Source organism: Acanthopagrus latus, chromosome 19, assembly GCF_904848185.1.
Source record: "Acanthopagrus latus isolate v.2019 chromosome 19, fAcaLat1.1, whole genome shotgun sequence".
In the NCBI taxonomy this organism is placed as follows: Eukaryota; Metazoa; Chordata; class Actinopteri; order Spariformes; family Sparidae; genus Acanthopagrus; species Acanthopagrus latus.
The window spans coordinates 24,115,129-24,143,082 of NC_051057.1; the positions used below are offsets into that span (position 1 = coordinate 24,115,129).

General features: G+C 47.2%; 1 protein-coding gene across 1 annotated transcript in view; it reads left to right on the plus strand.

The window, feature by feature from the left end:
* Window positions 1–4,359: 4,359 nt before the first annotated feature.
* Window positions 4,360–27,954, plus strand: part of LOC119008592 (melanoma receptor tyrosine-protein kinase-like) — a 29,149-nt gene continuing 5,554 nt past the window's right edge. Inside the window, exons 1-22 of the mRNA XM_037079063.1 lie at window positions 4,360–4,887; window positions 18,319–18,470; window positions 19,334–19,541; window positions 20,746–20,880; window positions 20,965–21,033; window positions 21,226–21,344; window positions 21,790–21,931; window positions 22,431–22,544; window positions 22,627–22,753; window positions 22,982–23,055; window positions 23,135–23,225; window positions 23,441–23,640; window positions 23,724–23,856; window positions 24,179–24,269; window positions 24,592–24,749; window positions 24,847–24,879; window positions 25,268–25,412; window positions 25,509–25,631; window positions 25,710–25,808; window positions 26,108–26,293; window positions 26,915–27,070; window positions 27,252–27,327. Of these exons, the coding sequence (XP_036934958.1) occupies window positions 4,779–4,887; window positions 18,319–18,470; window positions 19,334–19,541; window positions 20,746–20,880; window positions 20,965–21,033; window positions 21,226–21,344; window positions 21,790–21,931; window positions 22,431–22,544; window positions 22,627–22,753; window positions 22,982–23,055; window positions 23,135–23,225; window positions 23,441–23,640; window positions 23,724–23,856; window positions 24,179–24,269; window positions 24,592–24,749; window positions 24,847–24,879; window positions 25,268–25,412; window positions 25,509–25,631; window positions 25,710–25,808; window positions 26,108–26,293; window positions 26,915–27,070; window positions 27,252–27,327 (2,740 nt within the window). The 5' untranslated portion in view covers window positions 4,360–4,778. The remainder of the gene's footprint in view (window positions 4,888–18,318; window positions 18,471–19,333; window positions 19,542–20,745; window positions 20,881–20,964; window positions 21,034–21,225; window positions 21,345–21,789; window positions 21,932–22,430; window positions 22,545–22,626; window positions 22,754–22,981; window positions 23,056–23,134; window positions 23,226–23,440; window positions 23,641–23,723; window positions 23,857–24,178; window positions 24,270–24,591; window positions 24,750–24,846; window positions 24,880–25,267; window positions 25,413–25,508; window positions 25,632–25,709; window positions 25,809–26,107; window positions 26,294–26,914; window positions 27,071–27,251; window positions 27,328–27,954) is intronic.

A 27,954-nucleotide genomic window follows, 5' to 3' on the forward strand; every position in this document is an offset into this window, starting at 1 on the left:
CTCAGGCTTCAGTCACCAGGTTCTAGTGTGTAAAGCACCTGACAGCGGCCCGGTCAGGTCCAGGAGCTGAGTTCTGGTCTGAAAGAACTGAAGCGTTTAATGGAACAAAAACACAATAAAGGAAACTAGATTAGATTTATAACCTCATGATGAAGAACACACAGTTTTTAGCCTGAGGACACACAGAGTGTTTAATCCTCCACTCCAAATGTTTTAATCCATCTGGGCTCATTAGTTCACTCTCTTCTCTCCTCTTCCTTTGTTCCTCCTCCTCCTCCTCCTCCTCCTCCTCCTCCTCCTCCTCCTCGTCTCATCTGTCCTTGAGCATCAGATGAAGAGCAGCTGACAGGAGAGAGAATCTGAGCAGCTGTTCAGGGAAAGTTAAAGAGTTTCTCCTGTAAATTTTCACTCATTCAATATTAACCACCGACTTCATTCTTCATTTATGTTCTATTGTTTCTGATTTTTGCTCGTTCAGCAGACTCGATGTGCTTTTACTGACAGAGTCTCTGTGACACGACGGAGGTTTTTATTTTCCTTGTAATTAGTTTGAAATCACTTTGTTTTCTCCAGGAAACGATTCAGCAGTCAGACGGTGTAAAACAGCAGCCTGGTGTCTTCGTATTGTTTTATTTTCTATTTTCTGCTTCAGCTCCCTGTTCTTCTCTCCTCCCACGTCCATTATTTTCCACTGAAAGCTCTCAGTCGATTAACCTGATTCCACCTGCAAACATCCGACAGGTGAAGCAGCTGAAACTCAGGAAGAGCCGCCGTCTGTAATCCTGATTTAACAGAGCCGACAGCAGACCAAGGAAGAAGAGGATAATAACCAGCACGTCTGTTAAACACCACAGTGCTGCGTCTGATACTCACATTATATTCTCTTAATAACACAACGAGAAAACTTTCACATTCAAAATATTTCATCTGTTTGCTGGTCTCATCCACAGAGAGTGTGATCAGCCTGACTGATCGATTGTCTGCTGGGAGAAACACGTCGAAGCAGCGGCAGACATTTTACAGCAGAGGACGGTTGGTGTCAGGTGGAGGCTGATGAATGACAGTAAAATATCCATCTTCTTCTTTAATGGCCCCCCAAAAAAACTGCTTCTCTCTGAGCAGAAACACCTCAGAGAGACGAGCAGGATCCTGACAGCTGTAACTCTGAAGTCTGTGACGTTACTCATCTGTTCAGCTTCCTGTCCTTCAGATTTAAACTTGATTTGACGGCAAAATTTCTCTTTGGTCATCCAACCTTCATCAGGTGGAATCACATCCCCAGGTTGGAATATATTGATATAATATAATACTAATAATCTGAAGATGGTAAATAGGTTGAGTTTCTTTGTGAGGCGCTCGATTATAGAAGAGAAGCAAAATACATATAAAATATCTTTCTACCCTTCAGTTTCCACAAACTGTTTGTAAGTAAAGTCAAAATACAGACAGAAATGTGAATCTGAAGGAATTTAACGACGTGCTTCTTTAAATAAACATAGTTTATAGAAGAAGAAGTCCTGACTGAGACTGAAGACAAGTTCCCATGAAGCACAGATTTACTGGATGTGGAGACGTCATCATCTGCTGTGGCGCTATTTCCTCAGACGGATTACACAGATAAGGTGTGTGTGTGTGTGTGTGTGTGTGTGTGTGTGTGTGTGTGTGTGTGTGTGTGTTGTGACATGTTGAGGAAGGCATGCTGAGGCACTGAAACTGTCACATTGACGCGTTAATCAGGACGAGATCTGAGAAACCCAACTGCTGCTACGTGTGTGTGTGTGTGTGTGTGTGTGTGTGTGTGTGTGTTCTTTGTCTCAGGCCACGTTTACACAACGGTCTTGCTACCAGCAGTTAGGTGTGTGCTTTGTATTTAGAACACCTCGTGCACACAAATCTGCAGACTGCCTGCAGACATCAGGTGTAATGTGCATGCCGGGCCAGCAGTTGGCGGTGTAACGTTGTGATGATAGCTGCTGCGTTTGAAAGCCGATGGCGTCACAACGCTGTGTGAAGGCTCCTCCAGATGTTTCTTCTTCTCCATGTTTTTGGAGGATGCACCGCTACAATCCTTCGTGGCCTCACATATCCCAAGATTCTTTGCGTGCCTGATAAAGAAGAAAGAAAGAGAGAAAATGGCGACATTGCGTGACGTAGATCGTCACTTTCGAGGGCCTGGGCGGCAGAAATCGTGACGTAAGAGTAAAACATCAGGTGACGCAACCAGGAAATGCTCCAAAGGCTAGACTGTCACATTTAACAACAGCTGACCAGGTTAACAAGGTCTCTGAAGGACTCGCCTTCACAGACCAAGAAGACCAGGTCCTTCAGAGGACGCGGACCAGCACATCAGGACCAGTCTGGCTCTTCCCCTGAGCCACAGCAGCCCAACACACACGAACAATAGTTGAGTGTTTGAGCTCACAGTCGACTCACCTGAGGAACAAACATGTTAAAGAGCTGCTGAGAGTGTAAACGCTGGTTGTTGGGTTGATGGTCTGTCTACATGATGTTCTATCAGAACCCGATCACAGTCAGGTTTTGACCCACATGTGAACTGAGCCGGGTTGTTTCTGCCCGGCGACAGGCCGTCAGGTGTTATTAAGGACAAATGAGTGATTAAATCCATTAAGGTTTGTTTTTTCTGCCTCCACAGATGCTTTGTTGCTTTGTTGGCGAGAAGCGAGCGGCTGCACATGAAGGGTTTTAGGTAAACAGCAGAAAAAATCCACAATGCAGAGAAGAGTTATTAATTATGGATGCAGAGAACCAGAGCAGCGAGTGGAACCACTGACCCATTAACATGAAAACACTCTGGACAAACAGAGACGTCAGAGGACAAGATGTCCAGAGAAATAACTCACAGAAATACTGTCCTGAAATAACTTTAAATCAACTTATCGTCATCAAACCCAAAGCGACATCATGTAAAGATTCAGTGTGAACGAGCTGAGTCAGTGTTGGTGTGAACGTCCAGCAGACAGTCGTTTGTCTCCTGCAGCGTACAGAGGACTGAAGCTGCCGACGTCCAGAGACGACAACCAGCTACACAAGAATACAACTGAAGGCTTCCGCTCATTTATAAACCGTCACGTACATGCACACTTTATTTATCAGCTCCAACATTCACACTCCATCAGATCAGCTATCATTCAACAGTAAAATGTCAGTCTTGACTTTATGTGTATGTTGTTAGCATGCTAACCAGTTAGTCCCGGCCTGTCTCAGTCTAAAGCGACAGTCACACCAACCACTAGCTGCATGGCTAAGTAAGCTAACGAGCTAAGAGCATCTACATTTAGCAGCAGCTAGCTGTGACAGGAGGAACGAGAAGCTCCTTCTAAGGTAAAGGCTGCAGCGTGCCGCCTCGGGCAGCTGGGCGTGAACAGTGACAGCGAGTTTCTCTTCAAAATAAGAGCTTTACATTGCACCCCATTGGAGTTTAGAACTGGGGGCTTTTAATTTGAAAGTAGCGTCCGTTAGCAGCTTGCTGCTACAACAAGAAGCGGACAGTGAAGACAGCTACAGAGACCGAGGAGACGCTGCATCTCCTGGATCTCTGCAGCTGTCCAGTTGTTCATCTTAATGTCTACAGATGAAGTGATGGACTGACTGCTGTGATCAGCTGCTTCCTGGTTTTAAAACTCCCCGGCTGTGGGTCGAACAACAGTGCAGGTCATCAGCACCTCCACTCATCTCACGCAGAGGCCGGCACATCGACGGCTTGGATTTACAGCAATGGAGGCTGAAATAAGTTTTTCCTCCGAGGCGTCAAGCTGGCGGAACAAAACAGATCCACAGTACATCACCTTCTGTCTAAATCCAGGGACCGAAGACGGCCACATTCGCGTCTTGCTGCCCAGTATGAAAACGGCTAGAGCTGATTTCTACATGTTGCTCCTTTAATCCATCAGTAACAAGACTGATGACATCATCCTGCCGAGATTGTGTGAACGTGTGTGTGTGTGTGTGTGTGTGTGTGTGTGTGTGTGTGTTCACAGGTTTGACGGATCAGATTTCTATGAATCACATTCAGTGGAAATAAAAAACAAAAGGTCAAACAAAAGGTTGTAAAAACTCTGATGATGTCAGCAGCACAGAATGTAAAAGAAAAGCTAAATAAACCATGATTATATATACATATATAAATATATAAACCATTCATATATATGGTTTATTTATGCTGCTTATATTTTCATTTTCTTGAAGAGAACATGATGAAGTTTAATCACATTAGTTTTCTGTGTATATATTTTTTATTGTTGTTTTTATTGTTTGTTATTTAAATAGTTTGTTATTTTAAAGTGTTTGTTATTTTTTTGGTTTGTTGTTTTAATATTTATTGTTTTTATTGTTTGTTGTTTTAATTGTTTGTTGTTTTTATTGTTTGTTGTTTTTGGGTTCATAAATGAAACAATAAGACTGAAATCAAACAACTGAAGAGAAAAAAAACTTTTAATATTCCATCAAATGAATTGATCCAATAGAGTGTCAATAAAAATGATTGAAAACTGAATTAGAGGAGGAGGAGTGGTGGTGGAGGAGGTGGTGGAGGAGGAGGAGGAGGAGGAGGAGGAGGAGGAGGAGGAGGAGTGGAGGAGGAGGAGGAGGAGGAGGAGGAGGTGCTCAGCAGAGCCTCGTTGCTCCTCCGTCAGTCAGCTCCAACATTTGCACCCAGCAGCAGCTCCAGTGTGTCGGTGTGTGTGTGTGTTCGCTGATGGAGGAGGTCTTTGTCCAGCAGGAGAAACTTTGAGGAGCTTCAGTAGAAACCAGCTGCGGACATGAAGCTGAGTGGAGGAGGAGCAGGAGGAGCAGGAGGAGCAGGAGGAGCGGCGGCGCTGCTGCTGCTGCTGCTCGGCCGCTGCTGCTGCACCAGCCCCGGCAGGAGAGGTAGGACCGAGCCCGGGGAGGGAGCGAGGTGACCGGGGAGGGAGCGAGGTGTGAGCCGGCTGACAGCGTGTGTGTGCGGGCTGACAGCTCCGGAGAAAGTGCGTGTCAGTGCGGGAGGGACGCTGCGTGAGTCCGGAAATGTAGTTAATTGCCTCGCGGTGTTGATGAGGAAGTGATTGAGATAATAATGAGCAGGCGGTGAATGTTTCAGACGAACTTTTAAACACTTTATGTTCTTTATTCACTTTAACAGATAGCTGAGGAGGTAAAATCAGAGTATTCATGTAATCAGATTACTCATGTCAGCTTGATGCGATTCAGACATCTGAGAACATGAGATGGATCAGATGAGACCGTCCAGCACCAGAACCAGCACAGACACAGAACATGATTATCAGTAAACAGCCGTCAGATGCTGTATTATTACTGCGAACACACCAGCTGTCACAACTACAACACAGCAGATTATATCAGGAGAATATTCATTCATAAAGTCGTTAAAGTGTTGATGAGGAGACGGTCTGATCAGCTGAGTCCTCCAGGAGAACCAGAACCGGACCGGCAGACCGGATCCAGATCAGGATACCGACAAGTTCTGTTACAATCTCTGGTTCTTCTTCCACACAGATCAGAAATCAGTTTGTGTGTTCACTGCTGTGTTTTATCTAAACACACACTCACACAAACACGCGCGCACACAAACATGCGCGCGCGCACACACTCTCTTTTGTTTTCTTTTTTAAGTTTGATTAAATCTCAAGATGGCGGCTGGTCGTTAGTCTCTCATTGTCTCATCATATTGTTGTTACCTGTAGTTTGGTTCTGCCTTCATGGTTCTCTGGTCGTCTGTTCCCTGCTGAGTGGAGGTCAGATAATGTTGAGGATGATTCATCTGAGCGTAAACAGAAAATCTTTATTCATCTTCTCTAATAATCTTCATTTCTTCTCTGATTGATTCACATCTGTCGTCCAGTTTTGTGTCAGCTGATCACATTACAGATGCACGATTTCCATGACTGAGTCAACAAACTGACCTTAAAGGACAAAAACACACTTCATGCTGTGTTACTGTGTTTACGTGTGGCGGACCCTGCCACCTCTCACAGAGTTCTGGACCTCTGAGAGCAGCTCGTCACTGATGATCCGGTTCACTGAATTCTTCTTTACATTTATAGAATGTCTTGTATAAAACTACGTAGTGCCCCTTTAAGAGTGCGTTGCCATTGTTTGTTGGGACAGTGTTGTGTGTGTGTGTGTAGTCGGGTCAGGTGTCTATCAGAACCAAACAGGTGTGTGTGTGTGTGTGTGTGTGTGTGTGTGTGTGTGTGTGTGTGTGTGTGTGGGCCGAGCCTGCAGATCCAGACACATCAGACTGTTCACACGTGATCTCATCCTGTATGAATACATGTTTTGTAGACGTCACTGTGTGGTTCTGAGCTGGTTCTGAGTTGGTTCTGAGCTGGTTCTGAGCTGGTTCTGAGATGGTTCTGAGCTGGTTCTGAGTTGGTTCTGAGCTGGTTCTGAGATGGTTCTGAGATGGTTCTGAGTTGGTTCTGAGCTGGTTCTGAGATGGTTCTGAGATGGTTCTGAGCTGGTTTCACCTGCCGGACAGAAACAACACAGATATTTGTGTTGCAGAAACTGGAAGCAGAATTTTCTCAAAACGAGACGAAATCATTTTGTTTTGTTGGAATAATTTCTGACAGATCGACGTCCAGATAACTGATAACTGTCTGTCTGGTTTCTGGATCGTCTCGCTGAGCATTCTGGGAGATGTGAGCGCCGAGTGAAGGACGAGGGTCTGAACGTATCTCCAACCAATCGGGTCGCTCGTCTCGCTCGAGTGGAGTGATGGAGGAAACGCTGAGCTCGGCTGTTCAGTGTTATCAGTGTGTGTGTGTGTGTGTGTGTGTGTGTGTGTGTGTGTGTGTGTGTGTTAAGTGGAAACAGCTGACTGCTCTCTCTCTTTGTCTCGACAACAATTTGATTCTTCATGATTGACTGTTTGTTTGACTGTTTGTGTGACTGTTGAACAGACTGTTGTTGTGATGTCACGTCCTCCACAGACGGACAGACGTGTCATTGTGATGTCATTGTGATGTCAGTGTGATGTCAGAGTTGATGGTTAAGTTCCCCCCAAATCCACCAGCCAATCAGAGGCCAGGACGCTGTGGAGTCACTGAGGACGGTGTTGAGGAGGAGGAGGTCCTCCAGGAGGCTGCAGAGGTCCTTGAAGTGGTTCCAGGCTTCCTGGAGGTTTCAGGTGTACCTGAGGAGGTGAAACAGATGCAGGTCGTCCTTCTGCACACTGGAGATCCTGAAGGAGATTCCAGGGCTCCTTGGGAAGGTTCAAGTGGTCCTTGAGTTAACAAAGACGTGTGTGAGGAGGTTCCAGGGGTCCTGAAGCAGGTTGTAGAGGTCCTTGAGGAAGTTGCATGGATGAATGTGGAGGCTCCAGGCTGATCTGAAGAACTCGTAGAGGGCCTTGAATAGGTTACAAAGGTCCTTGAGAAGTGTAAAGTGGTTCTTTAGAAGGTTCAAGTTCCTTGAGTTCCTTGAATAAGTTCCAGGGGTCCATTTGGAGGTTTCAGAAGTTGTGCAGGTGGTCTGAAGTAGATGTGTAAATCCTTTACAGGTCCTTGAAGAGAATTCAAGGATCCTGAAGAAGTTCTGGAGGAAGTTGACAAGGGTCAAGTGGTCCTTGAAGATTCCTCAGGAGGTCCTTGAGAAAGGCCCAGTATTTGTGGTCCTTCAGCATGTCGCACAGATCCATGTAGAGTTTCAAACGGTGCTTGAGAAGGTCGAAGGGGTCATTGAAAAGGTTTGATGGGTCCTTGAGCAGGTGCCAGTGGTCCTGGAGAAGGTCCTTGACAGATTGAGGAGTTCCTTGAGGAGTTTCCAGGGGTCCTTTAAGACGTGACAGGGGTTCTGGAGGAGAGGTCAGATGGATCAGAGGAACTGTTGGTGCCCTGCCAAGTGTTTACCCATAATTCTCGGTGTCAGACCCAGTTGTGTTCTGATTGGTCGACAGAGCAGAAGCTCGTTTTTCTGTCTGTTCACTTTTTCAGTTTAAAGCTTCAGAAACGATCAGAGCGACTGTTGAGACTGCAGAGAGACGGCCGACCTTCAGTGTGTGTGTGTGTGTGTGTGTGTGTGTGTGTGTGTGTGTGTGTGTGTCTCAGCCTTGTTCCCACTGAATTTGACTTTTGGAAAAGACCTTGGCAGAGTGTGTGTGTGTGTGTGTGTGTGTGTGTGTGTGTGTGTGTGTGTGTTTCTTTGGAAGCAGCTTAATGAAACATCGACAATAAAGACGACGCTGGAGGCTCGTGGTAACCGTGGCAACACTGTTAGCATACCGAGCTGAGCCGTATTGACTGAAAAACTATGAAAACAATCAGCAGGACAAACTGTGCTCACCGAGCTGGACGGGCCGACCCGGCCCACAGAGCCCGGCTGACAGAGACACAGTCCGTGTTGTGTCTGTTGTGTCAGACAGATTCAGAGGATTTTCTCAACATGAAGATGTTTGTCAGGAATCATCTTCTTCATGTGTTCAGGAATAAAAGCACCCGACATAAACATGAAGGACAACAGATTGATGAGTAGATCAGCTGTTCATCCACTAAAAGTTCTTGCTTGTGCGTCTGACTGATCCGACTGTTCTTGAACCTGTTTGTTAAAGAATAAAGTCCTTTGTGTTTGTGTGGGAGCAGCAGCTGGATGGCACCAGACTCCACTGACAAAAACACACATTTTACAGTGTCGTGAAACAAAACTCAACTGCTTTGACTGAAATAAACCATTAAACCCGCAATGTGTGAGGGGGCGGGGCCTCCTGGAGGAGTAAACACCTGGAGTCACATCACCTCAGAGAACCCAGATAACATGTAAGTTACAGACGCCTGTTTCTACTCTGAAATGATTCATCTGAATCAGCAGCGTCACTTAAATTGGCATAAAAATCTAATGAAGTATAAATAATGTGCAGATCCAGACGTCCTGGAGGAGTAAACACCCAGAGTCACGTCAGATTCTGTTCTGATCCGGAGCCGTTCAGACGGGAGGAGAGCTCAGAGATTAGTTTTGAACTTTTGGGATTAAAACGTGGATTTATGTTGAGATTAACTCTCTCTCGGTGTTGCTGCAGCTCGTTAGCTCGCGACAGTAAAGTAAACTGACCGAACCAGAACTTTTGTCCAGTGTGACGGTAAAACGACTGTTTTTGTCAGTGGAGTCTGGTGGACTTGACGAGAACGATTAAGCTCCTGTTTCTGGTTAACAAGCTGCTCCATCACTGAAGAATCTTTACAGGATGATGTCAGACTGTTGGAACAACAACCTGTGTCAGTCAGTGGAAACAGAACCGCCTGACAGTCGAGGTTACCCACAAGGATCACACGTGTCCCGGCTGCTGGCTGAGGCTCCTGGACCGACTCCAGAACTGTTTGTACTGATCCGTCATGAGCACGTATGAGAGTGTAAACACGAGGCTCTGGGTTAAAGGTTCTGCAGCTCACCTGCAGCTCAGACCAGAACCGTTGTTGCTCTTATCAGTTTGATTCTGCTGAGTTCTTACAGGAGAGCTCAGCTGCAGACGGATCAGCTGATGTGAGATGTGGAGGAGGTTCTGTCCAGATGTTCTGGAGGAGCAGGTCACTCGCACGTCGTCGTTCTAATCAGAGCTGATAATGTTGGAGTGGTTCTGTGCAGCTGTGACCCGCGGGTCTCAGGATGCAGGCAGTGATAGTATAAATAAAACAGAATTTTTCTTGGCGTGACCCGCAGACAGCAGCGGTGCCGCCCACGGGGATTTTCAGAGCAGGAATGTGAAGAATGTCAATAATGGAGCTAAGAACCTGTTAACAGGATTATACAGGCTGCGGTACTGTAACGTGTGAGCGCTGCTGGAGGCAGGAGAACCAGAACATGTTCCGCTCCATCATTATGAAGTGCTGTCGCCGCTGGGTCAGAGGTCAGAGGTCCCGGCGGACCGGATCTGCAGCTGGACGTCCGTCAACTGTTTCCTCATGTAACGTGCAGCAGACGTCATCAGGAGCTCCATTCCCAGGATTCAGAAGAAGGAGTCGATCGGCTTCAGTGTGAGTCGACGCCGCCAGCAGACTGAAGACATGAGGGGCCACGATCCAAGACCAGGACCAGGACCAGGACCAGGGCCCCCAGAAGAAACCTGGCTCAGTTCCTCAGATTCTGACTTTTCTTCTCAAACTGGGATTTTAAAATTTGATTTGTCTTTAAAATTGACTTTTTTAAACTCAGACTTTTTGTGTTAGCTTGTGCTAGCTTGCGTTAGCTTGTGTTAGCTTGTGGATGAATGACACCTGCAGGACGGAGGAGAAAAAGTCTTCCCCCCAAAACTGGATGAGAATAACTCAGGTGCGATGGCTGCACACCTCAGAGTGTTTCAGGATCAGCTTCCTGTTTTGTAACCAATCAGCAGCAACCGTCCACTGCAGGCGACGTCACTTCAGAAGAAACACGTAGATTTCATACTGAGCTGATCGCTGCATCCATCTCGTCCACTCGTCACGGAGCAAATATGAGATTTGGAAATAATAATAATAATAACATAATAATAATAATTATAATTAATATAATGATAAGCTGATGCATGTGGGGCGTGGCCTCCGTCAGCCTCCACCAGTCAGGCTGATAAAGTCAGGGTGGTGTTGGAGGAGCAGCTCCGTCTGACACCTCTCAGGTTTATCTGACTGCAGCCCAGCCGATCTGAGTTTTTATCATCGCAGAGTGTTTCTGGCGCCCGGCTGCAGCAGCGGCGACGGGTCATGTCCTCCGTCCGTCACCAGCCGAGATTATTTACTGTGAAAGTGCAAAAAAAAGCAAACACAAGTTGTTCAGTCACTGGAATTTTCCCGGAATGACAAGAGAGCGAGAACGAAGCAGCTTCAGTGTGTCGAGGCAAGCAGAGTCTCGCTGTGACCTGCACACACTGCTGCAGGCAGGACACACACACACACACACACACACACACACACACACACACACACACACACACACACACACACACACACACACTCGATCCTCTCTGTTAGGAGAAAAGCTGAATGGAAAATCCTGAACAAACATCTTCCTAATCAAAACCTAATCATACAATTTGCCCTGTGTGTGTGTGTGTGTGTGTGTGTGTGTGTGTGTGTGTGTGTGTGTGTGTGTGTGTGTGTGTGTGTGTGTGTGTGTGTGTGTGTGTGTGTGTGTGTGTGAAAACAAACCACATTTTATTCATGGAAGTGGAGAGCAGAACACGTGCTGATCGACTCAGTGAAGCTCCTGCTGATGATGTGTCGTCAGTCACAGTACTGATAATATCTGCACTTAATAAGATGCTGAATGAACAAGAAGGTCCAAATAATGCAGAATGAGTCAGAGACAGAGTTTCACAGAGTTTATAAAGTGTCTCCAACTCAACAACTCACTAAACTGACACATTTGTTAAGGGAGTCTGGTGCTGATGTGTTACTGGTTCTTCTTCTTCTTCTTCTTCTTCTTCTTCTTCTTCTTCTTCTTCTTCTTCTTCTTCTTCTTCTTCTTCTTCTTCTTCTTCTTCTTCTTCTTCTTCTTCTTCTTCTTCTTCTTCTTCTTCTTCTTCTTCTTCTTCTTCTTCTTCTTCTTCTTCTTCTTCTTCTTCTTCTTCTTCTTCTTCTTCTTCTTCTTCTTCTTCTTCTTGCACACCTGTACTCAGACTGTCCTGTGATCAGATCAGATGGTATCGGGTCTGAACGGCCTCTTAGTGAAACTGAAATGTAATTTTCTCGGTGGAGCTGCTGAGTGTGTTGAACAGGACGAGCGTTTCTCAGCTGGTTGAGACATTCCTGAAGTGTGTGTGTGTGTGTGTGTGTGTGTGTGTGTGCGCGCAGATACACAAGGCCACTGTGTTCCCGTCATCGTGTTCTGCAGGACAACATCACGTCTGTCCGGCTGGTATGATCGAGGTTCAGCCATCACTTCAGCCTCTCGTGTTTCTGTCACATCATGTTTTCTGCTCCTGTTCATAATTCAATCAATAAAAACACTTAACCAGTTTAAAATCAGACGTGTTATTGATCAGGACGATCAGCAGCTCTCATTGATTCCGTGGAGTGAATATTGGAGCTGCAGGGAAGGTGACACTGGACATATTGATTTTCATTTCATAGTTTTAAACTCAGGCTTTTATGGGTCGATCTGACACGTCGCTCGTTTCATCAAACACTTCAATGTTTTACTGTCGGATCAAACTGAGTGGACGGACGGGTCAGAACCCATCAGAACACTGGATCTGCTGTCAGTGGAGCTGCTGCTGATCACCTCAGATGATTCATGATAATTAATGTGTAACTCTTCACTCAACCGAAGCTTGTTTGTAAGAGAAGGAGGCTCCACTCTGTGACTCTGCCGCAGGATCACCAGTGTGAACGTCACAGTGCCTGCTAAGCTAACAGCTAACAGCTAACAGGACTCATCACTGTGTGTTTATTGGCTAAACTGAACCAAACTGTGACTGAAACATGGAGAAAGTGTTGCAGTAAGGAGCCGTAACACTGATTCTGAGTCCTGCAGCGTCTGTGTCTCTGTCTCTGGTGAGGAAGTGAGGTGTGCTGCAGGTCGCCGGCAGGACGCCTCTCCATCTTCTCCTCTGTTTTCTTCTCGTCTCCTCTTTGATCTTTTATGAAGATGGATGTCGTCCTGCTGCTCTGCGAACGAGCCGCCGCCTCACAGCGAGGACGCTGACTTCATCCTGACCGCTGTTCCTCTGTCCTCAGACTCGCTGCCTCAGTGAGGACGTAAATACAGACGACAGGAGGAGAAAGACGGAGAGAGGACGACTCGGCTCGCTGGCGGCTCACACTGCTCACACGCTGAGCCACAAAACGAACCACAGTTGAAGCTGAATCGACCTGATCTGTTGTCCCACAATGCATTGCACAAAGGAAACACACAACACCTCCTCGTACTGAAACAGCTGAACAGGTCGATGTCTGAAGCGTTCGCTGCTGCGTCCTCAACAACATCCACATCTTACTGAGTCCAGATCTGTTCTGAGATCAGTTAGTGACGTGTTCTCTGCTGCAGACTGTGATCACACAGACCAGCTGACGGAGTTTAAATCAAGTCTCAGCTGCTTCAGGTGTTCAGCTGTTCATACATCTGATCAGAAATCCTCAGATAGTCTCATGACCCTACATGAGCAGAACCTGCCTTAGAAAAGTTCTGGTTTTAAGTATTCTTCAGTATCACAGTAGTCCAAACTGTCGGTCCCTCACAGTTTGGTTTGGTTCAGTAAAACTTCTAGTTTGGGTTCAAATAAGCGAGTAACCAGCTGGTGTGGACAGACGCCTCCTGGGTTGAAACCCTGAGCTCGATCTTTAATTTGACCTCCGGCACCTTCGTCTCAAACACAACGTCAGCAGCTCGTCGGGCCGCGGTCAGTTCTGGTTCTGGTTCAGGTCGTCACGGTCGCTGTAACGACTCGGGCCGTCAACAAGATGACAAACTGTGAGAGAGACAACATGTTGTCTGACTGTCAGCAGCTCCTCACTCATTACAGATAATTCAATACACACACACACACATTCCTGAGGGGGACACAGACTGCTGAAGAACATGAATGTTGCAACGTGTGTGTGTGTGTGTGTGTGTGTGTGTGTGTGTGTGTGTGTGTGTGTGGTATCTCTTCATCTCTCGCAGGTTGTGAAAGCAGTGAATGCCTCTCTCCTCTCTGCGCTCTGATTGGCTGCTGTGCCGATAGCGATCAGGAGAAAGTCCTCCTGAGGACGACTGACAGCTCGTGTTGTCTCTGTTCCTCTGCGAGCAGCCACACAGGAAGTGGACTCGTCCCACACAGGAAGTGGACTCGTCCCACACAGGAAGTGGACTCGTCCCACACAGGAAGTGGACTCGCCCCACACAGGAAGTGGACTCGTCCCACACAGGAAGTGGACTCCAGAGTCTCGTTTGATGATGGAGAATCATTTTTCTTGTGGCAACTTTAATAGACTTCAGTTAGCTTTGAGCACAAATGTCCTTCAGAGGGAGACTTTTTACTCTGAGAGTCTGAGTCCATGTGAGAGCCTGAACTCTGTTACTGTACTGGAGGAAACAAGCTGTACACACTGTGTGTTTGTACAGTTTAATGACGTGTAGATTGGAGTTTTGTCTGGCTGCAGTGCTTCATATGGACTGATGATCGGCTGATATTCAGAATCTTTCTTATTATCTGTTTGAATGTTTTTGTGTCTGATAAAATGGATTTAATTAAAATCGCAGGACTGTTTGTAGTGGTGAGTTAATCGTGTCGGTCCTCTGGGAAATAAACATTCAGAATTGTGGCTCATCGATCATGTTGAGTCAGCAGATTCAGTCGGTTCGTTGAGCACATGTTTATTTTTCATTAGTCGTCATGTTTGATGTTCAGAAGAAGAATAGAGGGCGGAGAGCCGACAGATCACATCCTGAGTCCTGCAGCTCCTTTCTGTGTTTGAGACTCAGAAGTTCAACATGCAGTTTTATTCTGTTTTCACTTGTTTCTGCATCTTTCAACGTGTGACGTCGTGTTGAAGTAGATTAAATGTGAGAGCGATGACGTGTTACAGCCTCTCGCTCAGGTGAGAGCTGCTCCTGTCCTCTCATCTCCACATCCTGTCCCTGAACACACCACCAAAAATTGTGTGCGTGTGTGTGCGCGCATTTGTGTGTGTGTGTGTGTGTGTGTGTGTGTGTGTGGGCAGCACATGTTTGTCAAACCGTGACTAAAGGTCAGCTCCCAAAAACAGATAACACACTTCCAGTCAGAAACCTTCTGACGCAACTCGTTCTGTTTTCTCTGTGCCGACGATGTTTTCCAGATTTCAGACGAGCGGTTTGTTTTATGGTTTGGTTGCTCGACTCCGGACGGTTCTGGTGCTGATCCACAGACTGAAACAAGATGATTTGATTGTTTCCTGACACTCATGTCGCATGTTGTGTCGTTGAACAGTAGATTTTGTTTTCAGCAGCAGTTTAAAAAGCTGTTTGTCGTCCAGCGCCTGGTGAAGAAGTGATTAATGTTAAATATTGATTATGTTAAGTTTTGTTCACCACACAGTCAAAGTGCAGATCTGCCATCTCTGAATATTCATCTTCATTTACAAGTTCAGAGACTTTAAGTTAATACATCTGGCTGCTTTGTTGGGTTTGAAATTTTTTTTTTATAAGAACGGCCAATAATTCAACAAACTGAACCCATAAAAATGAAGCATATGAATAAACTGTCCTCATTAATTTCTGGTCCTGTGGGTTGCCAGGTTGGACCTCTTTCCCGCCCCTGCTGTCAACAGAACTGAACCCGTTAATGACTGACAGTCTTTGAGCTAAGCTAAACTGTTCGTTTAATGTGAAGCAAGACAGAGAGAGAGAGGTGAACGACCTGCTGAGAGGCACACACACACACACACACACACACACACACACACACACACACACACACACACACACTCCCCCTCCTGTCTGAGTCAGCAGGAACAGGGAGAACTGTGTAGGATCTGATCCAGTTCCTTCTTGTTGGTCGTCTGTTCTTGTCCTGATTCACGTGTGCTTCGTGTGTCTGGGCTGTAACAGGCAGGTGGAGGTGAGGATCGCTGTCGTGCAGGTTCAGGTGAGCTGCAGTTACCGTGCAGCCGTCCTCTTCTGTCTCCGAGTCCTTCAGGTTGATGTGAGACAGAAACTACAGCTGATCTTTACCAGAGGAGGTTCTGATCCAGCTGCAGGAGCGAAGCCGCTCGTCTCAACAAACATGTCTGCTGCAAAATCATTTCTGCTGCAGCTTTGACCTGCAGCGGAAACAGATCAAACCTGTTCCTAAACAAACACCACATTCTGTGTGTGTGTGTGTGTGTGTGTGTGTGTGATCAAGTTCTTCTTAGTGTTCATGTGAACTCCAGTTACTGTTATATAATACTCTACTTTAAAGGAACAGTTCACATTAACCTCACTCCTCCTCCTGAGGATATAAAGTCAGGTGACGTGTGGTCGTCCACAGAACAGTTCTGGAGCTTCACAGTAAAACACAGCTGCAGTGTTCTGCTGAACAACTGAAGCAGCTGAGACTTGATTTAAAACAAAGAAACAACCAAAGAAAAATACTTATTAACTCTGTTAAAACTTAGCAGAATCAGCTGTTGGCACTTCCTGTTAGCTGTGAACCTGTGGATGTTCAGACGACTGTCACTGGATCACTGTGGTACTGAAGGAGACTTTAAACATGATGTTTCTGAGGCAGGTTCTGCTCAGGTCAACAGCTTTTCACTCCCGCTGCTCATGTTGGTCTCCTTCAGGAGTCGTTCTTGTTTCAGCTGAGATGTGTTCATTGTCAGTGGAGTGAAACATCTGCACCGGGTGAGGAGGCTCAGAGGAAGGAGAGGATGAAGATGTGGGAGGACGGATGAGTCAGGAGAGAAGAGGAGAGAGGAAGGAAGGAAGGAAGGAAGGAAGGAAGGAAGGAAGGAAGGAAAAGACCACATAGAGAAGTGAGAGGGACGAGGCCAGAGAGAGATAATGATCATTTGAATCTGGAAACAGACTGCTTCAGTGTGTGTGTGTTTGTGTGTGTGTGTGTGTCCAGATGTGGACCGCTCCCCCCTGACAGTCTGAACAATGGGCTGCTCCGCAAAGTGAGCCACGAGCCAATCAGAGAGGGGCAGGGATCAGTTTGGGCTGCAGCTGTGTTGTCTTTGTGACATCACAGCGGGGAGCCGGCCAATAGGAATGCATCCAGAGAAACAAGTTCAGACCAAAGTCCTGATCCGTCTCTGAACTGACGATCACGTTCTGCTCCTGTCACGAGTCCTCGCCTCCTCCTATCAGACTGATACTCTGTACCTCGTCACTCATGTCCTGTAACTTCCTCCAGAACCATGTTGAGTTTCTCTGGTACAGACGGAACCAGTCGGGTTTCATTCCTCTGTAAAGGATTACTGACGTGACAGCCGTGTCCAGCAGCTGACTCACCTGAATGTTGTCACACCTGACGAGTTAACTTTAAACACTCGGCTTGACGTAGCCATCTGTTTCCTGTTCGACCTGAACACCACCTGACTGCATGAAACCAGCGCTGGTCTGCAGACGGGTCAGAGTCAGCAGAACCAACCTGCTTTGATTATAATAATGCCAACATACAATTTAATGGATAAATCACTTTTTAATCAGATGAATAAAAGTAAAGATATGGTGTGTAAATATTACTTTCAAAGTCGCCCATATGAACAGTACTCGAGTACAAGGCTGAAAATATCCGATATTAAATGTAATTAAGTATCAAAAGTACAAGTTAAATGAATTCAGATGTATAGATTGTGATGAACTAGTAACTAAAGTAATCAAATACATGTGGTGTACAATATACATACATACATACATACAATATAGTACAATATTTGTCTAAAGAATTGAGTGTAGTGGAAGTAAAAAGTAGCAGGAAATGGAAACACTCAAGTAAAGTACAAGTACCTCAAAATGTAACTTAAGTACTTGAGTCCTTAGATTACAAAGTACTTAACTTGATGACACCAACACAAACAGGTCAGAGCGCTCAGAAGAGGGAAATCTGATAGAAGTCAAACAAACAGGATGCTGATGAGAGATTTTAAAGGATTAGATGAAGACAGGAAGAGAAAACGATCTCACCTGTTGATACGAGAGACTTCCTGTTCAAGTTCTAGAGAAGTCGGATCATTTGTTCAGACCGCAGCGTGTTTCTGAGAAATAACATAGAAAGAATCAGGTTTTTAACAACAGCAGATGTTTTCAGTAATACTCTCCTATTGATAACACAGGTTTCAGATCAGAAACGATGACTCAAAACAAAGTCTGAACTGAATCAGTGATAGAAATCAGGGTGTTGTCCAACACGAACACTAAGAATTGTATCTTTACATCAGCTGCAGCAACAAACTCATCAACACCTTTCTCTCTCAGAGCGACACGTCCTCACAGTCTGAATTTAAAGTTACCAACTTCACATGTTAAAGCTGCGACCAGCTTCCGTCATCGTCTGTTGTCTCTGGCGCCCCCTGTGGTTAAAACACGACGAAGGGGAAACTCTGTTTTAGTGCTGTACCACCAGACGTGACAGCAGCTTCGCTCCTCCAGTCGTCCTCAGAACTGAATGAGAAGAAAAGTTTGATTTTATGATTTTGTCCAACCAGATAAAGTGACGTATGTCCAGAAGCGCTGAGGCGTCTGGATCAAACTGTGTCACAAGACGCTGAAAGTATCTCGTTGTTGTTTTAACGCCCTTGAAACTGAACGGGAAGCTTTCCGACGTCGTAGAAGATTAATGATCGTCTCAGAGCAAATGAAGAACATAACACCATCTACTGTCCATCAGAGGAACTGCAACTGAACTCTGTGTGTGTGTGTGTGTGTGTGTGTGTGTGTCAGTGTGTCAGGGGATGGGTAACCAGCTGACGTTGTTGGGGAGTCGTGAGAATCACTATGAGAACATGGTGCGGATGTACTCCAACTGCTCCGTGGTCCTGGAGAACCTGGAGATCACCTACAGCCTGGAGCACCAGGACCTGTCCTTCCTGCAGGTGAGTCCACTGCCTCTGCTGGTGACATCACAGTTTATATTCTGTCTCTGATCGATCGCTCTTCCTGTCGAAACACACCTTGATTGTGCTTACGAAGAGGCTAATGCTCAATCACTTAATTTACGTGACGTTTATCAAAATCCACCTTTTTAATAACATTCATTTGGATTAAAATCAATTCTGCAGTAACAAAAATAACGTGATAATTACATAAATGAAGTCATTATGGATGAGTTCTGCTGAACTTTCTCATGAGCATAAACCAGATTTATTTCTCTACAGAGACCCAACAGTTCCCCCATGATCCACCGCGTCCTGGCAGAATGAACTGGAACATTAATCTCCCCCTAATGACACAAACCATCTGGTATCTATAGTTTTATAAAAACATAGAACATTGTGATGCAGCCACAAGACAAGAAGGCATTGGGGCTACACATTGATTGGTTAAGGAACATATTAGTGTATGTAAGCACTTCCTGTCTGTTGTACCCGCTACATCGTCTCTGAAAATGTCCTGGTAAAGTTCTGGAAAAGTTCTGGTAAATGATCTGTAGAAACGAGCGAGATCCCTGCTTATAACAGGCAGAAACCTCCGAGCAGAACCGGACCCAGTGGTGGGCGGCCGTCTGCCTCAACCACTGCCATCTGATTTATGTCTTCCAATGAAATCTTAGTTGTGCAACTTATCTAATTTACTCTGTGGGTTAATATGTATCTAATTAATTAAATCTTAACCAAGAAATCTTTGATGTTCCCAGAATAAACTCAGCAGCTGCTTCTGAACTGAAACTGTGGAGGAATTTAAAACCTGCAGTTAAACCCAAAACGAATACCGATGCCGTCTTCTTCTCTCTCTAAAGTCCATCCAGGAAGTCGGCGGCTACGTTCTGATCGCCATGAACGAGGCCGCCACCATCCCATTGGTCAATCTGAGGCTGATCCGGGGTCAGAACCTGTACGAGGGTCAGTTCGCTCTGCTGGTGATGTCCAACTACAACAGGAACCACTCGTCTCCAACGGTCAACTACACCAGCGGACTGAGACGGCTGCAGCTCAGCAGTCTGAACGGTGCACACACACACGCACACACACACACACACGCACACACACACACACACACACACACACACGCACACACACACACACACACACACACACACACACACTTATTAAACCCTGATCTTACAACACTGGACTTGATGCATTAATGACTTTTGAATTCTTCTGCGATCCTTCAGTTTGCTCCTTGGTTATTTTTAATCACACTATTTGCGGCTCATTGTTTTCTGCTCTGCTTGGTTTTATAAGCTGCTGAGTGTTGCTGATGTTGCCTCACTCATCGTGCTGGCAGCGAGCCCGGCGGGCGGAGTCAGCACACCATTTAAAAACCTTCTGTCGACACCAGATTGTGCCCTGGCAGCAGGGAATAGACCGCACCCGTACGAACTTTGAGTGATGACGTAGATTTTTTTGCTGTATCTGTCAGAGTGAAGCCAGAAGCATTAACTGGACTTAAAGTCTGAGAGAAGATGAGCCTGTTGTTTATAAAGATCTACCCGTATCCAAACTTGACTTGTGGTTTTGTAATGTGTGATGTAATTTAGGTTTAGATGTGGAGAAGAAGTGCTGACACACGTGTTGAACTTTCTCTTCATCCTGCACACTGACAGCTTCAATCCTCCAGCACGTCGTCAAGCTGAGAGAAGAAATCAAACCAAAAATGTTTTGTAGCTGCGACGTCTTGATGAGAGACATCATGGATGGACGCTGGCAGCAGTTCAAACCACCATTAGACCATTTGTTGCATGTTTATGATATTAATTTTATTAAATATATATTTTTGGAGCATTCGCGAGGGAAACTGCCTTAAAACGACAGAGAAGTGTTAATTTAAATGCTGGTGAACGTGCAGGAACAACCAGCACAGCCATCATTGTGTTAATGAATCACTGGCTGCTGGTGAGCCGGTGCAGATCCAGACCTCCTGGAGGAACAAACACCTGGAGTCACGTCAGATTCGGTTCTGATCCGGAGCTGTTTACTGACAGGAGGAGAGCTCAAAGATTACTCTTGAACTTTTGGGATTGAAAAATTGATTTATCTGTTTGAACATTGTTGGAAACGTTTGTGATAATGTGCGAAGACAACTGAACGAAGGTTGAGTCATTTTAGACATTTTAATTCAGAATTCTTTTTATATCATCTTTAAATTGTTGGACCTTCATAAACTCTTTATTATTCATGACGTGTCTCCATCATCGTCTCCTCACAGAGATCCTGACAGGAGGGGTGAAGATGACCTACAATCCTCTGCTGTGTTACGTTGAGACGATCCAGTGGTGGGACATTCTGGACAGAACCAGCAATCCCATCATGCTTTTCAAGATCGAGAACTTCACGCATAACTGTATGACGACGTTTACTCGTGAAGTTCAGTTTGTGTTCTGCAGAGTTTAACTGAGTGTTAATGTGTGTGTGTGTGTGTTTCCAGGTGAGACGTGTGACCCGGGGTGTGTGAACGGGTCGTGTTGGGCTCCAGGACCGGATCACTGCCAGAGATGTAAACACACTTTTACCTGCTGTTTCCTTTCATTTAGATGATTGTGTGCCAGCCGACCTCCAGGCTGTCGTGGACTGTAAATGGGACCGTTTAAATACTTCTAATGTGTAAAAGACCAAAAGAAACGAGTGAAACCTCGTTGTGATGAGCTGCACAGAAGATTTAACACAATGTCTCTCTGTGTCTCTGCAGTCACCAAGCTGCAGTGTGCCGAGCAGTGCAGCGGAAGGTGTCGAGGTCCAAAACCCATCGACTGCTGTAACGAACACTGTGCTGCAGGCTGCACTGGACCTCGAGCCACCGACTGCCTGGTCAGTGTCTGTTAGAGTGACAAACACCTGAGATGAAGAAAACTGTGAGACTCATTTATCAGTCGTTAGAGTGTACGTAAGCACGGAGACGTTTCAGTAAAGTAACCTCTGAGCCAGGTGAAGTGTGACGTTCAGGTACACATCAAGAGACACACTGTCACTGTTCAGTATATACACAACAAGCTGGGATTGAAAATGAAACCTGCGTCGGTCTGAAATGAGCAATGACACTTTTACTCGACTGGTCATCGCGGTGGGTCGGTCTGTTCTACCAGCCCAGCTCAGTTTGACAAGCTGGGAATGAGAGTTGAGATCGAGTGTGTAAGCAGTCTTGTTAATGGAACAAGATATAACTTGATCACAGCACATTTTGTCTGCGGCTCATTGATACGTCTTTCCCTGGTGTAGATGAAACTCTCTGTCTTCCTGTCTGCTTCTGCTCCAGGCCTGCAGGCACTTCAACGATGATGGAACCTGTAAGGACGCTTGTCCTCGACCGACGATCTACGACCAAAAGACCCACCAGGAGGTCAACAACCCCAAGGCCAAGTTCGCCTTCGGGGCGACCTGCGTCAAGGCCTGCCCACGTACGGTTTCACTGAGATCAACTCAGCCACAGCTCTAAAAATATAGATTTGTGTGAAGAATTTGTGAGAGTTGAAGGAAAACTTCTAGTTTTTTCCCCATCAGCTGTGAGAAGTCTGATAAATGACCTCAAGTGATGTCACAGTGTCGGTCAAAGACTGCAGGTTCGAAACTTAGAACGAATGTGTTGGTGAGTTAAAGCTGATTCATGCAGTCGACACAGTAAAGCGTCCTGACAGCCGTTTACACCACAGGAGACACACCGATCTGCCATCAGGCTGCTTGTGGAGACACCATGTCTGACTGCAGGTGTGTTAGCTTAGCACCACAGGTGAATCTGGTTCACGTCCAGCTGTAGGATACAGTGTGAGCAAGAAGGACGTGATGTGATATGAAGATAAAAACAACGTTGATCCTTTTTAATGGAATGAATCTTTTAAGTGCTTTCTGATCATTTGGTAGAAGTTAACAAGGTTCTGCTTCCTGGTTGTGTGGATGTAGATAACTATGTGGTGACAGGTGGATCGTGTGTTCGCACCTGCAGCGCTGGATCGTACGAGGTGGAGGACAACGGAGTCCAGCGCTGCAAACCCTGTGAGGGACCCTGTCCTAAAGGTAGAGAGAGCTGCAGACAGACAGGTAGAGAGAGAGAGAGAGACCAGACAGGAAGCCTGACGGAGTCTTTCTCTTCCTCCAGCCTGTGACGGAGTCGGGGTCGGCACTCTGACCAACACTCTGGCCATCAACGCCTCCAACATCGAATCCTTCAGGAACTGCACGAAGATCAACGGGGACGTCTCGCTCATCCAGACCACCTTCATCGGGTGAGTCACTCGTCACTCGTGCTCGCAGGATCGTTCAGTCTGAGAGGTTTTAAACTCGTTTCACTGCAGTTTGTTTCATCTCAGAGTCAAATCAGGTACGACTGAATATTTCCTCAGTGCTTCCGCTCGTTTAGGTCTGAAACATTATTTTTACTCTCCTGATCTGCAGTAACAGAAGTTCTGAGCTCTGTGACGCCGACATTAAAGCTCTTTTCATTGGTTCTTCAGGGACGCGCACTACAAAATCCCGCCCATGGACCCGGCTAAACTGGAGTACTTCAGGACAGTGAAGGAGATCACCGGTGGGTCAGACGTCGTCGCTGCTTCTCTTCACACCACAATATTTAGCTGCTTGTGTTGACTTTTGACTCGTGGCTGCAGGTTTCCTGCTGATCCAGTCGTGGCCGGAGAATCTGACCTCTCTGTCCGTGTTCGAGAACCTGCAGATCATCAGAGGGAGAACAACTCGATCGTGAGTCACTTCTTCACTCTACCATCTCTGACGGACTCTGATCATACTGTTCATAGAGATGAACTGAACGACTGCAGAACAAACATGGAGCTGTTGGTTCTGAGTGCTGTATCACGATGAAATGATACAGCACCTGGAATTATCATGACCCGGATGACTGAGCTCAGAGGTCCATTAACAAAGGTTCTGACCCGGTTTGTGTCTCTCCTCTCCAGTCAGCACAGTCTGGCGGTGGTGAGGGTGAAGAACCTGCGCTGGCTCGGTCTGCGCTCTCTGAAGGAGGTGAGCGCCGGCCGGGTGATGCTGAAGGACAACTCCCAGCTGTGCTACACCGGACCCGCCCACTGGCCCCGCCTCGTCAGATCCAGAGACCAGGTCATCACCGTACGCAACAACGCCCCCCCTGAAGACTGCGGTGGGTGTCTGAATGTGTTCAGGTCCATTATTCTGCCGAGTGGAGTCAGGAAATGATAAAAGCCTCTTGTCTGGTTCACACAGAGCAACAGAACCAGACCTGTGACTCAGAGTGTACAGGTGACGGCTGCTGGGGTCCCGGTCCGAACATGTGTGTCTCCTGTCGACATTTCAACCGCAGGGGGCGCTGTGTGCCGCTGTGTAACCTGCTGCAGGGGTGAGACTCTGCACTCATTATCCTCTCATCAGTCTCTGCAGCAGCTTCATCCACCTGCAGTTTGTTCAGTCTGACTTCTTCTTTACCGATTCTGCACCAAAATCACTGCGTCTGCAGTTTCAGAACAGATCCAGCAGCCGCTGATGAATCTTCACACTCTGAATATTTTGTTGCTTTTGACGTCATTTTGTTTCGAACATGTTTGAACGTGAAAGATGAATTCTGTACTGTTACTGTTGTAACTCTGAGTACACTGATGCTCGTGGACGTGTGATTGTGATGGTGTGTGTGTGTGTGTGTGTGTGTGTGTGTGTGATGGCAGCGAGCCCAGAGAGGTGGAGGTGAACAGCAGCTGTGTGGAGTGTCACCCTGAGTGTCTGCTGCAGACGGGCGGCCCGACCTGCCTCGGCCCGGTCAGTACAGAACGTAACATGAGCAGATCAGTTTCTGTCTCGTCTCACATTCACAATACGACCAGTTATGAATTGCATGTGTCAGGATGCAGAACACAGCCGGCCTGTGTTACTTTGCACCTCGTGTTAATAAAGTAAGATTCTTATTTCAGGTTATTTACTTTGTCATTCATCAGACTGGTGTGTGTCTGTGTGCAGCGGCTCCACGGGACAAATACACTTCTCTGATTTTAACTGAACTGAAAAACAGTTTCAGATATCAGATGAGTGGATCTCTGAATATTCCCACATGACTCTGTCTCCGCCCCTCGTCTCCCTCCAGGGTCCAGACCAGTGTTCCCAGTGTGCCCATCATAAAGACGGTCCTCACTGCGTGCCGCGCTGCCCCCACGGCGTTCCAGGAGACGGCGACACGCTGATCTGGAAATACGCCGACAAGACGGGCCAGTGTCAGTCCTGCCACCAGAACTGCACCCAGGGGTGAGACCCGATTCTGACCCGTCACGTCTCTGATTTGAATAGATAAAGAAAAGTGACTCTGAGCTGAATGTGAGCGTTTGTGTCTCCGTGTCTGCAGGTGTTCCGGTCCTGGACTGTCGGGATGCAGCAGGTAAAACTTCAGCTTTAACTCACAGCTTGTTGTTCATGTTGCACATCTGATCTGATCACATGAGAGTCTGATGTCTGAGGTTCAGAGTACTTAAATAAACCTCGATGAGTTCAGCTGCAGCCGGTCTCAGATTCTGTCGTTCATGAGAACGTCACAGAACCAGCTCACATCTTCACGTCATGTCAGAAGCTTATTGACTTCACCTCACGTTCTGTCTGTCCGTCCAGCAGAATGAAACCACAGCAGCTGAGGAGCAAGTTAATGTGTTCGACTGTTCTACAGCTGAATGGGTGTAAATGGGAATTCTAACTTAAAGAGCCTCAGCAGGCGACTGTGATGACAGATTGAAACGGGAGATGAGGATTAAACGTCCTGTTCCTCCTCACAGTGCTCCCACTCACTCCACGATGGCGGTGGCCGTGGTGGGCGGGCTCCTGATCGCTGTCATCGTGTCGCTGGTGATCTTTGTGCTGCTGCGGCGACGACGAATCAGGAGGAAGAGGACGCTGCGGCGCATTCTGCAGGAGAGAGAGGTGAGAGGGAGGAAGATGCTCAGAAACACAAACACACAGTCACAGTCCTGCGTACGCCAGGTGCTGCTGGAGGATTTAATCAAGTTTTCTCTGCAGCTGGTGGAGCCGCTGACTCCGAGCGGCCAGGCGCCGAACCAGGCGCTGCTGAGGATCCTGAAGGAGACGGAGTTTAAGAAGATCCGAGTGCTCGGCTCCGGAGCCTTCGGGACCGTCTACAAGGTGAGCGGCTGAAGGAGCCAACGCTCAGAAACATCCACATCAAGTTAGAGCTGTCATTTACATACTGAGTGTCACCAGGGCCTGTGGATCCCTGAGGGAGAGGACGTCAGGATCCCAGTGGCCATCAAAGTTCTCAGAGAGGCCACGTCACCGAAAGCCAACAAAGAAATCCTGGATGTGAGTCTCCTTCTTCCTCTTCTTCTTCTTCTTCCTCTTCTTCTTCCTCTTCTTCTTCTTCTTCTTCTTCTTCTTCTTCTTCTTCTTCTTCTTCTTCCTCTTCTAACATTTTAACAACATAGTTACAAGTCATGAATGATTCAGTTTCTGACTAGTGACCCTCACCAGGCCCCGTAGCTTCATGCTTTCCTCGTCCCCAAGTTATTTTGGGGACGTCCCTTCATCGTGGACATGTTTTGACACTAGCCTGTGTGTGTGTGTGTGTGTGTGTGTGTGTGTGTGTGTGTGTGTGTGTGCAGGAGGCGTATGTGATGGCCAGCGTGGAACACCCTCACGTGTGTCGCCTGCTGGGGATCTGCCTGACGTCGTCGGTCCAGCTGGTGACTCAGCTGATGCAGTACGGCTGCCTGCTGGACTACGTCCGCCACCACAAGGACCACATCGGAGCCCAGTGGCTGCTCAACTGGTGCGTCCAGATCGCCAAGGTGAGCTCAGACTGCAGATCTTCCTTCCTGTCGGTCGTAGTTCTCGTACAAAACAGCAGCTCGTGTCTCAGTTTACTTTCGCCTCAGAAGAAAATCTCCCTCCTCGCTCTGCCCGAGGCGTCGGCTCTGCCTGCAGCTCACTGTAAGCCTGCTGAGGCCTATTAGCCTGAACCCAGCAGGAAGCTGTGTGTGTGTGTGTGTGTGTGTGTGTGTGTGTGTGAGGCAGAGTTAATCTATCCAGTCTCTGTTTTAAGTCTCATTTGGATTTTTAAGTGCTGGGAAAATCACTCCAACAAGGTCATGAGCTCAGAATAAAACCTTTGTGTTGATCTGCAGCATTAAACTGCAGAAACCCTCAAACACACACACACACACACACACACACACACACACACACACACACACACACACACACACACACCTTCCCACTGTCAGATTCAGGGAGGAGTGTCCCACCGTTTCTGTAATTTTCCCAAACAGTCTGAAAATGAGCTCCATTATCTCCATTTTCCTCTTTATGACAAAGTTATTGCTTCTGTAAAAACATGTAATTATACACGTGTGTGTGTATGTGTATGTGTGTGTGTGTGTGTGTGTGTGTGTGTGTGTGTGTGTGTCCAGGGCATGAACTACCTGGAGGAGCATCACCTGGTGCATCGAGACCTGGCGGCGAGGAACGTCCTGGTGAAAACTCCGAACCACGTGAAGATCACCGACTTCGGCCTGGCCAAGCTGCTGACGGCTGACGAGAAGGAATACCACGCTGACGGAGGGAAGGTCAGCGCTAACAGTTTCCCCCCGCTTCCAGTCTTTGTGCTAAGCTAGGCTAAACATGCTCAGAAATGATAATATCATCTTTACGTGCTTCTGACGATATATTGGTGTTCAAAACTCAGTGATTTCAAATCACTTGGTGTTGTGTTGTGTCACCAAGTTCGTCCCTCTCCGCTCTCTGCAGGTTCCCATTAAGTGGATGGCGTTGGAGTCGATCCTCCAGTGGACGTACACGCATCAGAGCGACGTCTGGAGCTACGGTGAGTCGACCTCCGCCTCTGCAGCCACGCCACGCTTTAATACACCTGCAGCCTCACCTGCAGCCTCACCTGCAGCTCACCTGCAGCCTCACCTGCAGCCTCACCTGCAGCCTCACCTGCAGCTCACCTGCAGCTCACCTGCAGCCTCACTTGCAGCTCACCTGCAGCCTCACCTGCAGCTCACCTGCAGCCTCACCTGCAGCCTCACCTGCAGCTCACCTGCAGCCTCACTTGCAGCTCACCTGCAGCCTCACCTGCAGCCTCACCTGCAGCTCACCTGCAGCCTCACCTGCAGCTCACCTGCAGCTCACCTGCAGCCTCACCTGCAGCTCACCTGCAGCCTCACTTGCAGCTCACCTGCAGCCTCACCTGCAGCTCACCTGCAGCCTCACCTGCAGCTCACCTGCAGCCTCACCTGCAGATCACCTGCAGCCTCACCTGCAGCTCACCTGCAGCCTCACCTGCAGCTCACCTGCAGCCTCACCTGCAGCTCACCTGCAGCCTCACCTGCAGCCTCACCTGCAGCCTCACCTGCAGCTCACCTGCAGCCTCACCTGCAGCCTCACCTGCAGCCTCACCTGTAGCTCACCTGCAGCCTCACTTGCAGCTCACCTGTAGCTCACCTGC